The sequence below is a fragment of the Solanum lycopersicum genome, chromosome 5 (assembly GCF_036512215.1).
Source record: "Solanum lycopersicum chromosome 5, SLM_r2.1".
Taxonomy (NCBI): domain Eukaryota; kingdom Viridiplantae; phylum Streptophyta; class Magnoliopsida; order Solanales; family Solanaceae; genus Solanum; species Solanum lycopersicum.
In genome coordinates this window covers 6,630,987-6,649,609 of record NC_090804.1, presented here as the reverse complement: position 1 = coordinate 6,649,609, position 18,623 = coordinate 6,630,987, and the positions used below count along the sequence as shown (strand labels likewise).

At 38.2% G+C, this 18,623-nt stretch overlaps 1 protein-coding gene across 3 annotated transcripts; it reads right to left on the bottom strand.

Moving 5' to 3' along the window:
* Window positions 1–4,156: 4,156 nt before the first annotated feature.
* LOC101262518 (uncharacterized) lies at window positions 4,157–11,068 on the bottom strand. Of its 3 annotated transcripts, XM_069297872.1 has the most exons (4): window positions 10,451–11,068; window positions 8,396–9,109; window positions 5,582–5,658; window positions 4,157–4,979 (listed from the first exon to the last, which is right to left on the bottom strand). In XM_069297872.1, exon 4 carries the CDS (start codon window positions 4,974–4,976, stop codon window positions 4,317–4,319), a length of 660 nt encoding a protein of 219 aa, XP_069153973.1. In that variant the 5' UTR covers window positions 4,977–4,979; window positions 5,582–5,658; window positions 8,396–9,109; window positions 10,451–11,068; the 3' UTR covers window positions 4,157–4,316. The 3 variants fall into 3 exon arrangements, 2 of the variants coding, with proteins under 2 accessions (XP_069153973.1, XP_069153974.1); XR_741386.4 differs by lacking the exons at window positions 4,157–4,979; window positions 5,582–5,658 and adding an exon at window positions 9,197–9,380 and having other exon boundaries at window positions 8,979–9,109; window positions 10,451–10,998; XM_069297873.1 differs by lacking the exons at window positions 4,157–4,979; window positions 5,582–5,658; window positions 8,396–9,109 and adding an exon at window positions 9,196–9,380 and having other exon boundaries at window positions 10,451–10,998.
* Window positions 11,069–18,623: the final 7,555 nt, after the last annotated feature.

Here is an 18,623-nt window from a genome sequence, read left to right as displayed (position 1 = left end):
TAAATACAAATCTGTTTTTGATTTATTTATTTATTTATTCATTTAAAACGTGAAAGGACAATTACGCCCTTTAAATACTTATTTATTCTTATTTATATAAAAAAATTTTTTTTGAATCGTTACATTATCCCCCCCTTAGGAACATTCGTCCCCGAATGACACTACCATTACACCTCATAATGCCAATCAGATCATAACTTAATTGCTATGTACAATCAGCCAATAGCAACAAATACGAAGAGATAAGGAACTATAGTCTTATGAGTAGGAAGCCTAACCTCAAGAGTTGAAAAGATGTGGATATCGGGATCTCATGTCGGCCTCGGCCTCCCACGTAGCACCCTCAACAAGATGGTTTCTCCATAATACCTTCACTGTGGCAATCTCCTTGTTCCTTAGCCGCTTGACCTGTCTGTCTAAGATTTCAACAGGTATTTCCTCATAGGACAAGTCTTCACCAACCCCCAAACCTTCTACAGGTAGGATTGATGCTGGATCACCTAGGCACTTCTTCAACATAGAGACATGAAAGACTGGATGAACAGAAGCTAGCTCCGCAGGCAATGCTAACTCATAGGCCACCTCACCCACGCGTTGTAGGATCTCATATGGCCCCACATATCTCGGACTAAGCTTCCCTTTTCTACCAAATCTCATCACCCCTTTCATAGGAGATATCTTCAAGTAGACCTGGTCACCAACGTTAAATTCTAAGGGTCGTTTTCTGTTGTCTGCATATGATTTTTGTCGGCTGTAAGCAGTAGACAACCTGTCCCTAATCAGTCTAACTTTCTCCAAGGCCTCATGAATGATCTCTGGACCCAAAATAGATGACTCTCCAACCTCGAACCACCCAACTGGAGATCTACACCTCCTACCATACAATGCCTCAAACGGTGCCATCCCAATGCTGGAGTGATAGCTATTATTATACGAGAACTCTATCAAAGGTAGATGGTCATCCCAATTACCTCTAAAGTCGATCACACACGCTCTTAACATGTCCTCCAATGTCTGAATAGTGCGCTCTGCCTGCCCATCTGTCTGAGGATGAAAGGCAGTGCTAAGTTTCACCTGCGTGCCTAAGCTTTTCTGGAAAGATCTCCAAAAATGTGAAGTAAACTGAGCTCCTCTATCTGAAATAATAGACAAAGGGATCCCATGCCATCTCACAATCTCATCAATGTAAAGTCTCGCGTAATCCTCGGCCCTGTAAGTAGACTTCACTGGGATAAAGTGGGCAGACTTAGTCAATTTGTCCACAACAACCCATATAGAGTCATGCTGCCTCCTAGTCCTCGGAAGACCAACTACGAAGTCCATATTAATGGCCTCCCATTTCCAAGTCGGAACCTCAATGATCTGAGTCAGACCACCAGGCTTAAGATGCTCTGCCTTAACCTGCTGACAATTAGGACACTTAGCCACATAGTCTGCAATATCCCTCTTCATGCCATCCCACCAATAAATCTGCTTAAGATCATGATACATTTTTGTGGAACCTGGATGTATGGAATATCTGGACCCATGGGCCTCTGTAACAATCTTGGTCCGTAAATCATCTACATCTGGTACGCACAACCGGTTCTGGTATCTAAGTATGCCATCATCTCCCAAAGCAAAAGACTCATTCATTTTTAACAACACTGAGTCCTTCATCTCCATCAACACTGGATCAAGATGCTGACCCTTCTTGACTTCCACTATCAGGGATGATTCAGAACTAGGGTGAACTGAAACACCTCCACTAGTAGAGTCAACCAACCGCACACCCAGTCTGGCCAGTCTGTGTACCTCTTTCACTAGCTCCTTCTTCTCATCCTCAACGTGGGCTGTACTCCCCATGCTCATCCTGCTCAAAGCATCAGCCACAACATTAGCCTTACCTGGATGATAGTGCACATTCATGTCATAATCCTTCAGCAGTTCCAACCATCTGCGTTGTCGTAGATTCAGCTCCCTCTGCGTGAACACGTACTGGAGACTCTTATGATCTGTGAACACATCCACATGTACTCCATAAAGATAATGCCTCCACAGCTTCAATGCAAACACCACAGCTGCCAACTCCAAGTCATGAGTGGGATAATTCTTTTCATGAACCTTGAGCTGTCTGGAAGCATAGGCTATCACCTTACCAGCCTGCATAAGAACACATCCCAAACCAACCCTAGATGCATCACAATAGACAGTGTAATTCTCGCCACTCTTAGGCAGAGTAAGCACTGGGGCTGAAGTGAGTCTGTCCTTGAGCTCCTGGAAACTCTTCTCACAAGTCTCCGTCCATTCATACTTGGATTTCTTCTTTGTCAAGGCTGTAAGTGGGGCAGCAATGGAAGAAAATCCCTCCACGAACCTGCGGTAGTAACCAGCCAATCCCAGAAAGCTACGGATATCGGTGGGTGTAAGAGGCTTTGGCCACTTCTTAACGGCTTCAGTCTTTCTGGGGTCCACTTCTACACCTTGATCGGACACAACATGGCCCAGGAAGGTCACTGACCTCAGCCAGAATTCACACTTGCTGAATTTGGCATACAACTGATGATGTCTAAGTACCTGCAAGGTTAGTCTCAAATGCTGTGCATGCTCTTCCTTGGTCTTAGAGTAGATGAGAATGTCATCAATGAATACTATGACGAAAGAGTCAAGGTATTCACGGAAGACTCTGTTCATGAGGTCCATAAATGCAGCAGGTGCATTCGTGAGACCGAATGACATAACCAAGAATTCATAATGACCATATCGGGTACGAAAAGCTGTCTTTGGGACATCCCCATCCCTAACCCTAAGCTGGTGATACCCTGAACGAAGATCAATTTTAGAGAAGAAACTAGACCCTTGGAGCTGATCGAACAAATCATCAATTCTGGGGAGTGGATACTTATTCTTTATAGTGACTTTGTTGAGCTGCCGATAATCGATACACATTCTAAGGGTCCCATCCTTCTTCTTTACAAACAACACTGGAGCGCCCCAAGGGGATATGCTCGGTTGAATGAAACCCTTATCAGTGAGATCTTTTAACTGCAGCTTCAACTCCTTGAGTTCTGCTGGAGCCATTCTATAAGGAGGAATTGAGATTGGTTTAGTATCGGGTTCTAAGTCGATACCAAAGTCAATCTCTCGAAGGGGAGGGACTCCAGGCAAATCTTCAGGAAACACATCTAGGAATTCATTTACCACAGGCACTGAGTCTATGGAAGGAACGTCATGATCTAAGTCATTAACACTCACAAGATGACATAGTAACCCTTTGGCCATCATTTTATTGGCCTTAAGATTTGAAATCAAGGGGTTAGGGCGAGTCGGATTGTACCCCTCCCAGACTAACTCTTCTTCATTAGGGAAACGAAACCTCACCACTCTACTACGACAGTCCAAGCAAGCATAATGGCTGTGAAGCCAATCCATGCCAAGAATAATATCAAAATCATGCATGGGTAACTCAATCAAGTTTGCACACATAGCCCTGCCACTCACAACTATTGGGCAATTCTGGTATACCCTATCAGCTTTCACATTTTCTCCTAAAGGCGTACTAACCACTATAGGATCATGCAGGACTTCAGGTAGTACTTTAAAAGTAAGGGCAAGTAGAGGAGTCACAAAGGAAAGCGTAGACCCTGGATCAAGTAAGGCATAAACAGAAGTTGAGAATACTTGCAGCATACCTGTGACCACATCAGCGGACTTCTCCTGCTCCTCCCTACCTTTCAAGGCATAAAATGTGTTCCTCTTGGGAGGCTCGGCTGCTGCTGCACCCTGTGGGGTAGGCCTAGGCTGAGCATTACCCCCAGCCTGACCTCTGTTCTGGGGACAATCTCTGACCATGTGTCCACTCTTACCACAACCAAAGCAGGCATTAGTGCCCTGCCTGCATTCCCCAAGGTGAGTTCGGCCGCACTTAGTACAAGCCTTCCTTGGGCGCTGCATCTCACCTCCATTGCCCCTCTTGGGTTCGGGTCTGCCTCCTCTAGGTGTTGTATTTCTCTGAGGGTCAGAATTACCAGCACTCTGTTGCCCCTTCTTAAATTTGGGCTGCTCGCGGACGCCAAAATTATTTCTATGGCCTCCATGGCTGGGACCTGCCTGATCTTGAGGCCTAGGCCTCCTAACATCACGTACACCTCTCCTCTTTCGGCTGTCCTCTACCTGCTGGACATGCATCATTAATCTAGAAAGGTCCATATTATCATGGAGCATCGCAGCCCGACAATCCTCCTCCAGGTCTCCATTGATTCCTGTGAGGAATCTACTCATCTCCTCCCTGCTGGTAGAAACCAAGGGAGTAGCATACCTGGATAATTTCAACAAAGTTAAGTACTCTCATCATTCTTGTTATCAAATACTAAGGGAAGTACATACCTTGATAACTTCACAAACTTCAGGGAATACTCCCTGACAGTCATGGATCCTTGCTTGAGGTTGATGAACTCCTCAACCTTGGCCTCTTTCATCTCTCTAGGGAAGAACCTTTCCAAAAATGCTGTCTTGAACAGCTCCCAGGTGACTGGCACCTCTCCTAGGACACGGTTATCTCGCCACATTTTGCACCAAGTCTGTGCAACATCTTTGAGCTGGTAGGAAGCCAACTCAGCCTTCTCAATATCAGTGGCCCCCATGGCCACCAGTATCTTATGCAACTCGTCTATAAATTCCTGAGGATCTTCTGAAGTCTTAGCCCCTGTGAAAATTGGAGGATTCATCCTCGTGAAGTCTCGCAGTCTGTCAGCTATGCTGCGAACCGGTGGGTTTTCCCTTAGAACATCCTGCCGGTTGACTTGGGCAGTCATAGCTTGGGCTTGCATTGTGATGGCCTGTGCCATCTGGGCTAGAGATGCCCTCACCTCCGCATCAGTCAACCCAGCTGGGTTAACAGGCATAGCCACTCCTTCAGCTGGAGCCTGGGGTGGATTCTGATTACCCCTAGCTGCAGCTGCTCCCGTCCTCCGACCCTTAGTCCTCCAAGTATTCATTCTCTGAAAAACAACAAGATTGATGTTAGACACGTTCATAACACCAAGAATTCAAACATTAGGATAAGCACGATAAGATCAGAAAAAGGGAAGTTTTTCCTACGCATCATGCAGTCTCTAATCCAGGATAGTGGTGCACTTCACTACCATGACTTAGAAACTACTCAATGTGGTTGATGTGAACTCATTATTCTAGGAATTTAACCTAGCGCTCTGATACCAACTTTGTCACGACCGGAATCTAGATCCCAGACGAGACCGGCGTCGTTGACCTCTCAGAGGTCGCAGACAAGCCTACTTACGTCATTCTTACTTTACATAGATTAATTTTAGCGGAAAATTTGGAATTTTTGATTCTTTAATCATACTTGCTGAACATTCTTAACATTTCGTAATCGTTCATCATCAACCATCTAACATTTAAGAGATAAGCAACTGAAAGAAATAATTCATTAAATATTAATTGTATATCGGCCAAAATAGCACCAATACAAAGTCTGAACCAAAACAGGAAAGAAACGCTAGTGGAACATGCTCCACTAGCTCAACTCTAAAACTACGCTAGAATGTAAAACAGTAGCATCCTCGAAGGCATAAGGACCTACCAAACTCCGGATGAATGCTGACGTCCAGATAGCTGCAACAAAGAACTTGTAGCTCTACCGTACACCTGTGCCTGCACCTAAAAGTAGATGTTTGTATGGAATTAGTACACACTTGTACTAAGTATGGGTATATGCAAGCACACACCAGGGACATGCATGAGAAAGAATAGCTCTTTCCTAACAACATGATTTTTGGAAGTCAAGTCGGTGGACTTGCTAAAATGAGATTAGGAAGGTTATGCCACGAGAGTGACATGCATCATTATAGTTATTGTATGGCACACAACACATAATATCTTCATATAACACATAACATATAGCACATAGTTTCTTTCATATTGTTCATTCATATACCATGAGACCTTATTATCATAGACTTAACCTTAAGACTTCCCAAAATGAGGGCTCAACATATGGGACCTCAACTAGGGAGCCTTCTTCAGCAAACACAGAGCCTGCTTCATTCATTCGTTCGTATTTCATTTCAATTCATTCATAGGCCAGTGCGAACACCAGCTATACCTAGGATGTAGTTTAAGACTTTCATCGGGTTTGCTGTGCAATGATCAGGAATGACCTAATGTCATTACCTAAATCTAGCTCACCTCTTGATTATCCTATCCTAACACCTTCGGTATCATTCATTTCTTTATATGATTCATTTGAGGCTGGCCTCATTCATTCATTGGGAACTTTAACTTTAACCGACATAGATCATGTGAGCATCATGAAATCCAGTGTCTTCCCCACACCGAAAAGAGGTGGAATCACCGGCCAAAGCGATTCAATAACATGCTAGCGTATATGGGAATTTAACCCCGCCAGATCCCTATAGTGGCAATATAGGTTCAAAGACTAGGAGATGTATGGAGACCCATACCCGGCAAGCCGGACAGTCTCATCTCATGAGAGTTACGTGAACCTCCGCCCTTCCCGAAAGAAGGCATCACCGCTCATAGCTAGCCTATCGGTGCTCAGTATAAAGTTCCATTACATCCAACTCATACATCATGGAAGTTGTCTTCTAGTATGAGGGCATCATAGCTCAATAGATGATTTCTCATCTCATTATTAGTATTAAGTGTTTTAAACCCAATATTTTTTCATTAAATTATTTATAGAGACTGGTCTCTTCATTATCTTACACCCTCATTGATGAATACGTATTGGTAACATTTACTTAGGCTCGTTTGAGATTGCTCTCTCCATATACATTAGCCTCACATCATGATTGTCACCACATTCTTCATTTCATTACGTACATCTTAGGTTCACTTATTTTTTTTGAACGTATGTTAAACTTATGTGTCTATACATACAAGCCATGGGGCTTCGTTTATAGTTCGTTAAGTGATTCTTATTTTCCTAAGATTATGTATTACAAGACTTATGTATCTTGTATATATACCAAGATCTTGATTTTTGATCAAAGTAGATTACATTATTCTTGAATATTTTACTCACGTATGACTTATGTATCAATACGGAGGTTTGGGCACGAGAACCCAAATCTTGAATTATTTGGACATCATTTATATTTTTCATTGATTTTAGTTCTAATATTCATAAATTTAGAACTCTAAATTAAATCTCAACATTTTCGTGACATAATACATTTTCTATTTTAATTAGAATTCTAAATTAAATTTCAATCATTTACATGAAAGAATAATTTTCTAATTTAATTAGAATTCTAATTTAAATCTCAATATTTACATAAAAGAATTAGTATTCTATTTTTAATCAAAATTCTAAATTTAATCTCAATGTTTACATAAGAGAATTAATTTTTTTTTTTAACTTTAATTAGAATTTTAATTTATTATTATTATTATTTTTAATTACATTCGCTTGAATAGGGAGGTTGTGGGTTCGAACCCCCACAGCCCCCTTTATTTTTCTCTTATTTTCGCTGGAAATGGATGCTGTGAGGTGGTGGGTTCGAACCCCCACAGCCTCACCTTTATTTCCTTAATATTTGTACCCCTCCCTTCAACTCTGAGGTCGTGGGTTCGATCCCCACGCCTCGCATCCCCTTTTATTCCCTTTTTTTTTTTTCGCGAACTGGGGGTCGTGGGTTCGATCCCCGCCCCCAGCATTCCCTTTTAAATCTCTTTTTTTTTTTTTTTCGCGCGTGGCTGGGGTCGCGAGTTCGATCCCTGCCAGCCCCATTTTTTTTTTTTAATTAAGGCATGCTGCAGGGAGGTCCTGGGTTCGATCCCTGCAGGCCTCAAAACTTTTTTTTTTTAATTCTTTTGATGTTCAAAAATTTCCAGATTCTTTTAAAGTCTGTTTTCAAGTTCTGGAAATTTATTCTACGATTTTTCTTCACTTTTTCATCAAGTTTAACATTAATTCTTAGGGAAATTTCATGGTTCATTCATAATGTTTTAATTACACATTATATTTTTTTTTTATAGATTCGTCTAACCAAGAATTACTCCCTCAATCAAGCCACCTAACATTTCATATGAACTTCACGTCTTACCCCATTTTATTCACGAAAAATATACAATCATATTACATTAAACTTTTGGAGCATTACATAAAGAACCTCATTCACTGTAACATACTTACACATAATTTCAAGAAAAACATGGTTGCCTTTCATACGATTCCAAGTACACAAACATAATCATATTCATCGCGAAAACATAATATACACCTAAATCTACCAGCAATCATACCCAACCTAAAATTCATTGGGAGCTAGTGACAGGGGCATGCAACGGGAAACAGCCTTAGTTTCGAGATGAATAACTTGAATCGTAAGGGGCCTCTTGGGAAAGGAGCCAAGAGAGAAGAAACCCATACCTTAATCGATGTTCAAACTTTAATGTTGCTGCCCGGAAAACTCCTCCAAACCACTCCCAATTCACTTCAACGCACACCTCTCTCGACGAACCTCTCTTAGCCTTGACGTTTTGATTACTTATTTTCTTTTACTTGAAAATTTTTGTGAGTTTTTCAAGCATGAAAACTGTTGATATTTTTGGCAGAAATAATGTGATGAAGATGGAGAACGTGAGAGAGAGAGTTAAGGAGCGTGAGAGAGAGAGGACTATTTGGATTAGGAGACTAATTCAAAAATCAGTCAAATAATAAATAAATACAAATCTGTTTTTGATTTATTTATTTATTTATTCATTTAAAACGTGAAAGGACAATTACGCCCTTTAAATACTTATTTATTCTTATTTATATAAAAAAAATTTTTTTGAATCGTTACAAAAACCATTTTAGTCACCACAGAAAATTATGCTCAGCCCTAAGCGATTTGTTTATAGATTCGTGATCAGTGATCAAAAGATTATTATAAATCGAAATGTCCTATTTCGTTTGTTCATAGATGTGTGAGAAATGAGAAGGAAATACTGAACCAAGAAAAACAGCCACGAAAGATAGAAGTCCCTTCTTCTGTTTCTATTAAGGAAGAATTTCATAGACTCCAAATACCGACTATTTATCAAGACAAGTCAACTTCATTCTTCACAAGACTCATAACAGTACCTCAGAGCTCCATTTGTCCTGCAACACGATTAAATGGATCAGCAACCTCATTCTACATAATCTTAGAATACATTTCATACTAAATGAAAAAAGAAAAGCTTATACCAGAGAAGAAAAGTTGTCTACAGCATCAAATTCTTATGTGTTGTATACTCAAACGAGAAAGGGGTGATAAGATAAAACAATGACAGCATTTCCTTATGATCGGGAAATCCATATCTTATTACAGATATACAACTTAATTGTCACTGCAAATGAACGCTTCCATTCTACTGTTCACAATGACGTGCTGCAGAAGCAATGATCAATATATACAAGAAATATATTACTTACTTTGAAAGCACCATCTAGTGACTAGCAACAAATACATATATCCCAATATTTTAGATCTGCGATCTACTGTTTGTAACCCAAAGTTCTAACTTAGCACTAACAAGTTGATCATTACTCTTGCATTTTTGTCGTTTCATTATTAGCTACAAATGTCCAATTTAGCCTGAATATGCATTCTTATAAGTTCTTGATGAGATGTGATTGCACAACCATATCATCTCTGTCAGTTTATGCCATTTAGCTAATCTATTGTGGTAACCTACTATAGCCTGAATTCCAGAGACATAATTAAGTAACCTCTCCATAACCCAATTTAAATTTAACATTCTTTTCATAGTAAACAAGATGATATTCAATAAGCGAGAAATCCCAATGGGCCATCATCCCTCTACCCTTCTCCTCTTAAATACAAGATTTTTGTTTGTGACAAGGTTCAAACTCGCGACTACATCTAACCCACACATCAATTGTTTGCAGTACCCCATGATTACTCCTCCTTAGATCCAATCTTTCAACTATATATAACATGGCTGTGTGAATTCAATGGTAAAGGAGTTATATTTGGGAGAAAGACAATTCCTTTTTCTGCAGTTCAGAACAAAACTATATATGAAGAATTATGCAATTTATATAAAGTTGGCACTGGAGACAGACAGAGCAAGGTAGGGTTGAAAGGATCATCCAAACATTACTACTCTCTTCGTCCATTTTTATTTGTCATATTGCGATATTTCAAACAAAAAATTTAAATATTCAAAAAGTATATGAAAAATACTATAAATTTCACTATTTTGCATATCAATATCATGACAAAAATGCATCTTAAAATATCCATCAAAAAGTTTTTATAGTTTGACTCTAAAAATAGAGACAAACAGTTGTTACGTTTTACACAGAGCAAGGATTCTATTACTTTTCAGGTATATAAATTAGATATTTTGTCCTAAGTTTTCATATTATAGCGAAAATCCCGACTCAGGATCTACACATTATAAATAGTACTAGTTAAAAAGATTAGAAGTTGACCTGGTCATATTGAAGCAAAGGCAGAGTGTTGGCAACCCTTAATCTTATTAGTACAAGTAGGAATATTCTCAAACTCCTTAGCTGGTAATTTTTCAGATAAAAATCCAACATGAAATTCAATCATCTGAGACTGATCATCAACACTAATCCCAGTTACAGATACCCATACAAACAACTTCTTTGCTTGTATTCCAGTGACATCAGAGACAGATCCATAACTCAACTTCCCTTTAATATCTTTTTGGTAGTAAACAAGCTGATCTTGAAACTGTACATAACATGGATGTGTGAGTTGTACAGTAAAAGAACCGTCTTTGGTGGAAACAGTGTATGATTTCACATTGTTTGGGAGAAGACCCTTTGGAAGATTGTAAAAAGGAAGGAGATCATGAACATCATCATATTTATTTGAATGGCTAAGATTGAAGGATAGAGAAAAGATGAAGAAGAACAAGAACAAAAGCTCTGACTTTGGAGAGAATAAGGCCATTATTGAGGCAGAGAGACAACTAATAATGGGCCAATCAAGAGGCAAAATAGAATTTCATTAGCTAGACAGCCTATTTAATTGGGAAAACCGAAATTTCAAAAATACTGTGTCTCTAAAATTTCGATCATAGTCTAGCAAATATTTATGTATTTTTTCTATTTAATTCAATTATTTTGAAGCAATTCACGCAATGTGAACAAGCTAGAAGAAGTAAAAATATTAGTGATTGTTTTACGTTTCAAGCTCAAAGACAACCTATTCTATTTCTTTCTTAAAATAAATTAAAGACGATTAAATTATAATTAGAAAGTTGAATTATTATAAACAGCTTTAATTAAGTGGAAATTATCGATTTTATCTTTTTTACGAAAAGAAAACAATACTATATATTCTTGAAAGTTTGCTAAATAAATATAATATGAAACAATAGTAACTCAAATAGTAGAAAAGATAAACCACAAAATTGAGCAAAAAGATTCAACCAATCAACAATAAACAATAAGTCAAACCTAACATCATTGTTTTATGAATGTGTAGATATTGAAATTTTGTGAAATTTTACAAAAACATGTTCAATTCTAATCAGACTTAATAAAATGTGTTCATTTTCAATTAGAATTTTGGAAGGTTACTTAACTTTAAACTCTAATCATGCTTATATAAATAATATTATATTATCATGCATCTCAAATATTCTGCAAATTCATAACTATTAACTCCTCTTAGATTTTCAAGTATTCGCTTCATCTACTAAAAAGATTACAAAGAGCAATCCGGTTTTTAAACCACGGAATGCCACTATTTTCAATTAGTGTTCTGATAAAACAAAAATGGGAAAAAAGAAGTCACAATAATTCAGTTTCTTCGATTACAATACGTATATACAAAAGGCATAATACATATATATGTTTTTAACTTGACCTCATTTTATATTAGATAAATGACAAAAATCTCATCTTTAAATTTTCTTATTACCATTATCCCCTATTAGTTCTACAAATTCTCAAAATTTCTTATTTCCACACATCAGATTAATGTATCAGCGCATCAAATTAATGCATCTCGCGCACCAAATTAATGTATCTCGCACATCATATTAGCATATCGTGTATAAAATGTAATATATCTTACTTAACGATTAATGTATCTCGCGAATAAGATTACTGTGTCAGCACTTATATATTGTATCAGTTTCAGGAATTTTTATAATTATAAACTTATAAGGGACAAATGGTAATTTTTTCTTAAAAGTATGTGATTTTTCATTTACCCTATTATATTTATGTCATAATACATAAATGTGCCCTTCAACTTGACTTCGAATCACATTTATGCCCTTCAACTTTGGGTGTGCACAAGTAGACACTTAGACTTGTATAAAGTTGAACAAATAGACACACATGTCCTACATGTCATTTTTTGTCCTACGTGGTGTCGTACGTGTATTGTGCCATGTAGTACTCGTATGTTTATTTATTTAAAAGTTGGATAGTTAAAGTGTCTGTTTGTGCATTATGAATGTTAGATGTCAAAGTTAAAATTTGAAGTCAAGTTTAGGGTCCAATATATGTGATATGCCTATATTTATGCCCTCCAACTTTGGGTGTGCACTTAAACTTGTATAAAATTAAACAAATAGACACAAACGTCCTACGTGACATCCTACATGAAAATTTGTGTCGTGCGTGGTGTTCTACGTCTATTATGACACGTAGAATTTATGTGTCTATATGTTCAACTTTATACAAATTTAAGTGTCTATTTGTGCACACTCAAAGTGCGAAGAAGAACACTTGAATGTTTACCGGAATCTTAATGTATTTGAAGAGTAAAAGTTGAATCAATTTGTTTTGCTTAATTGGTTAGTATTCTTAACATTTGCACTATCTTTATATTCACACATTTGTGTAAGCTATTGTCTGTTCTTTTCTATATGTAGAATTCGTCATTAAATAATTGCATATGTGTCTCATCTTGACTAATAAATGTGATTACTTGTGTAGTTATTTGATTGCTTTGACAGGTTTCAAACTTGAAGTTCAAGTTGAAGATTAGCCATGAAGAAAGATTTATTTGTTTATTTGAATCTATATTTCTTTTCTTATTTTATTTATTTGAATGTTGTAACATTTGTATAACTCTAAAGCTCTCATATATAAATTTATTTGGGGGATCGCCTAGGGGAAGGGGATTTACATGCTAATTGTTCATTGTAATTTTTAAAAAGTTAGAAATCATGCCTATAGGTTTATCTTTAACCACCTAGAATTATTGTTTGTAGGTGTCGTAATAACCAATCTTCAACGTGCTTGATGCTTTTGTTTCACAAAATAACTAGATTTCATTAACTTTTTTTTTAATGTTAAAATCAAAATCATAATAATTTAGTAGGCTGATTAGATGTTTAAAAAATGTTATAACTTTTCATTTGTCTTATCACGTAGAAATTATGCCTAAGGATTAAAATGTTCATATCATTTAGATTTACAAATCATGCATATATGTGTTACTCCGTTTTTTAACACCTAGAAATCATGTTTATAGGCTTGTAAATAAACTTTTAGCATATCCATAATAAAGAATAAAATTTGTTGTGCATATTTGTGCCCTCCCCCTAAAATTAGTTAATATTATTAATTAGTAATCTTATTTGTCCTCTTGAAGATTTCGCACTTGTGATGCAATATGTTGTTTTCTTAAAATAATAGTGATAATAAATTAAAATCATTTCATGCATTTAACAAACTACTTGGCTTTTGAATATTTTATATCAAAACCTTTGTATTTAATAAATTTACCACCTTAATGTTCTACTAGTTTTTTTTTTCTTACTTACAAAGATTTGCAATATAATTTTCTTAAAAGTCATTATTCAATCTTCCTTTAAAATTTTGGATTGATTATGACATTGTTTATTTTTGAAATAAATTATAAGCACTATCTCCTAACCTATCGTTAGTGGGAAAGTGTCATGACCCAAAACGAGCCGCGAGTGGCACCCACATTTACTCTCCTATGTGAGCGAACCAACCAATCTAATCCCAACATTCCAACCATAATGAACCGAAAATAATGCGGAAGACTTAAAACTCATTAACAAAATCAATTAAATAACTTCTAAAATTTATCAATTACTATCCCCAAAACCTGGAAGTCATCATCACAAGAACATCTATCCTCAAATTACTAAATCTAAGAGTATCTAAGAAACTAAAATAAGTAAAAGAGATGGTCCATGTCCGAACTTCAAGACATGAAGACGCGAAGGAAAGAATCCAGTCCGAGCTAGGAACAATAGCTCACCCTGAAATCTGATTATGCTGAAGTCTGGCTAGAGTTGCGGTTGAGTCGAAGTCGATGGTACGTTTGCTGCACTCCACAAATAACAAGAAAAGAAACATACAAGTAGGGGTCAGTACAAAACACAAGTACTGAGTAGGTATCATCGGCCAACTCAAAATAGAAAACAATATATTTCAGATAATAACATAAAATCAACTAATATTTTTAACAGGTGACAACAACATTTACCATAACCCTTTTTGCCATAACACCATACACATCTATGAGGACTCAAGCCTCCACACCATACTCATTTGGGAAACAGGTTCTTTAGATTGAGTATATTAACATATTACAAGATTCATTCTTTTACTATCCTGGTGTCGGAACGTGACACCCGATCCTCTACTATCCTGGTGTCGAAACGTGACACCCGATCCAATACTACTATCCTGGTGTCGGAACGTGACACCCGATCCACTACTACTATCCTGGTGTCGGAACGTGACACCCGATCCACTACTACTATCCAAGTGTCGGAACGTGACACCCGATCCACTAACCTCATTCTTTTAGTTCATCAAGCCTTATTTTATAACAAGGCATCATCATTAACAAAGAGGTTTTTAAGGTTTGAGATGCAACGGTCTCATCGTGCTAATTCATCACAATTATATAATCACATCATGCATGCACACAATTAAGCATATAGGAGACTTTACAATACTACCCAATACATATCATTCGCTATTAAGAGTTTACTATGAAATAGCATAAACCATAACCTACCTCCACCGAAGAATTCGTGATCAAGCAAGCTATTCCTCAAAGTCTTTGCTTTCCTCTTCGTTTTCTCCCTCTCTCGATCGTTTCTCTCTTTCTCTCTGTTCTTTCTATTTTTCTTATTCAAACCCCTTCTCTTTTACCCTAATTATCATATAATTAAGTATAAAATATGGTAAAAGTAACCCACTATTTATTCCAAGGTTGTCTCCTTTAACCCCCAAGTAATTGAATTATTAACATTAAACCACTAACTTTAGAATTATAAGCAGGAATAGTCCAAAACGCCCCTTAAAACATTTAACAGAAATCTGACCCAGTCAGGGTTACGCAGCCTGTGACGGTCCGTCGGGCCTACGACGGTCCGTCCTACAGAGTCGTCACAGAGTTCAGAAACTCAATCCTGTGGAAAGGTTTGTGACTGTCCGTCGTGCCAACGACGGTCCGTCCTGCCATTCCGTCGTGATGTTCAGAGAGTCGATCTCAGTACCCAAGTTTTCAGATTCTAAGTGTTTTGGAACGAGACCCTCTCGACGGTCCGTCGTGGGATCCGTCGACTTAGACAGTTATTACCAGAATAAACTCTACTGCTCAAAACGACTAAACAGGTCATTACAATAGATACCAATTTACCCATCGTTCGTCCTCGAACGATCACAAGAAGAAAACAAGGGCGAAGAGGAGTACCTGAATCTGTAAACAGGTGCGGGTATTTTTCTTGCATATCAGCCTCCTTCTCCCAAGTGGACTATTGAACTGGTCGATTCTTCCATTGAACTTTGATGGATGCAATCTCCCTTGATCTCAACTTACGGATTTCTCTATCCAGAATGGCAACAGGCTCCTCCTCATAAGACAAATTCTCATCAAGAAGAACTGAATCCCAACGAATAATGTAATTTCCATCCCCATGGTACCTTTTCAGCATAGACACATGAAATACTGGGTGCACCCCTGACAGTCCTGGAGGTAAGACTAATTCATAAGCTACCTCTCCTACTCGTTTAAGTACTTCAAATGGTCCAATATACCTTGGGCTTAACTTACCTCTTTTACCAAACTGCATCACACCCTTCATGGGTGAAACCTTCAGCAAAACCTGTTCACCCTTCATGAACTCTAAGTCTCTCACCTTTCGATCTGCATATTCCTTCTGCCTACTCTGAGCTGCTAAAAGTTTTTCTTGAATGGATTTCACTTTCTCTAATGAATCCCTCAAAAGATCTGTACCCCAAGGTCTAACCTCAAATGCATCAAACCAACCAATGGGAGACCTACATCTCCTCCCATACAATGCTTCGAATGGGGCCATATCAATACTTGAGTGATAGCTATTATTGTATGAGAACTCTGCTAAGGGTAAGAAGTTATCCCAATGACCACCAAATTCTATCACACATGCACGAAGCATATCTTCTAACACCTGAATTGTTCGCTCAGACTGACCATCGGTCTGAGGGTGAAATGCAGTACTAAGGTCCAACCTAGTACCTAATTCAGCATGCAATGTTCTCCAAAACTTAAAAGTAAACTGCGTACCTCTATCTGATATGATGGAAAGTGGAACTCCATGCAATCGAACAATTTCTGAGATGTAGAGTCTGGATAACTTCTCTGCATTGTAAGTCACTTTAACCGGAATGAAATGAGCAGACTTAGTTAATCTGTCAACAATTACCCAAATGGAGTCATACTTACCCATTGTCTTTGGAAGACCAATCACGAAGTCCATTGCAATTCTCTCCCACTTCCATTCAGGAATGGACATTCTCTGAAGTGTCCCTCCAAGCCTCTGGTGTTCATACTTTACCTGCTTACAATTCGGGCATTGAGCAACAAAATCAACAATGTCCCGCTTCATCCTACTCCACCAAAAATGTTGCTTTAGATCACGATACATCTTGGTTGCGCCAGGATGTATAGAATACCTTGAACTATGAGCCTATGTAAGAATAGTGTGAATCAAATCATCGACACGGGGTACACATACCCTTTCCTTAATTCTCAAAATACCTTCCTCATCGATTTTTGCTTCTTTAGCCTCTCCTCGCAACACCTTATCTCGGATCCAGATCAGTTTCTCATCAGTAAACTGCTTTCCCTTAATCTTGTCAAGAAAGGAAGATCTTGTCTCCACACAGGCCAACAATCCTCCCTTCTCATTTACTTCTAACCGCATAAAGTCATTAGCCAGAGTCTGAACCTCTCTAGCCAATGGGCGTCTAGAAACTTGCAAGTGAGCTAGACTCCCCATGCTTCCTGCCTTTCTACTTAAAGCATCTGCCACAACATTATCTTTTCCTGGATGATACAGGATAGTGATATCGTAGTCCTTCAGTAGTTCCATCCATCTCCTCTGTCTCAAATTCAAATCTTTCTGAGTAAAGACATATTGTAAACTACGATGATCCGTATAGACTTCACACTTAACCCCATATAGATAGTGTCTCCATTGCTTTAATGCAAACACTACCGCAGCCAACTCCAAATCGTGGATCGAATAATTACGTTCATGCACCTTTAATTGCCTCGAAGCATAAGCAATTACATTTTTCTCTTGCATTAGCACTGCACCCAAACCAGAATAGGAGGCATCGCAATAAACAATGAAATCCTTACCTTCTACTGGCAGGGTAAGGATTGGTGCAGTAGTCAACAAGGTCTTGAGTTGCTGAAAACTTTCTTCACATTCGTCTGACCATACAAATGGAACACTCTGCTTAGTCAAATTTTTCAGTCGGGAAGCAACGGAAGAGAATCCCTTGACAAATCGTCGGTAGTAGCTAGCTAAACCAACGAAGCTCCTTACCTCTGTAACATTAGTAGGTCTTACCCAATTCTTCACTGTTTCAATCTTGGAAGGATCAACCATCACTCCATCCTTAGAAACCACATGACCTAAGAAGGACACTGAATCTAGCCAAAACTCACACTTAGAGAATTTGGCATAAAGCTTTTTCTCCCTCAACATTTCCAATACCATTCTCAAGTGCTCCTCGTGTTCTTTCCTGCTCTTTGAGTATACCAGTATACCATCAATAAACACAATGACAAAGAGATCCAGATATGGCTTAAAAATTCCATCCATCAAGCTCATGAAAGCAGCGGGGGCATTCGTAAGTCCAAAAGACATTACTAAGAATTCATAATGCCCATACCTGGTTCGAAAAGCAGTCTTTGGCACATCTGCTGCCCGTATTTTCAATTGATGATAACCAGATCTCAAGTCGATTTTTGAGAAGGTACAAGCACCTTGTAATTGGTTGAACAAATCATCTATGCGAGGAAGAGGATACTTGTTCTTAATAGTTACTTTATTCAGTTGCCTGTAGTCTATGCACATCCGAAAACTCCCATCCTTCTTCTTCACAAATAAAACCGGAGCACCCCAAGGGGATGCACTTGGTCTAATAAAGCCTTTCCTTAAAAACTCTTGAAGTTGGGCCTTTAACTCTCTTAACTCAGCGGGAGCCATCCTATAAGAGGGTATGGAAATGGGGCGAGTACCCGGCTCCAGATCAATGCAAAAGTCAATATCTCTATCTGGTGGCATACCAGGAAGGTCTGCAGGAAACACATCCAGAAACTCACGGACTACCGAAATCGACTTAATTGAAG

Bases quoted from the DNA above. Each gene is read 5' to 3' on its own strand.
- LOC101262518 (XM_069297872.1), bottom strand. From the start codon at position 4,976: ATGAATACTTGGAGGACTAAGGGTCGGAGGACGGGAGCAGCTGCAGCT.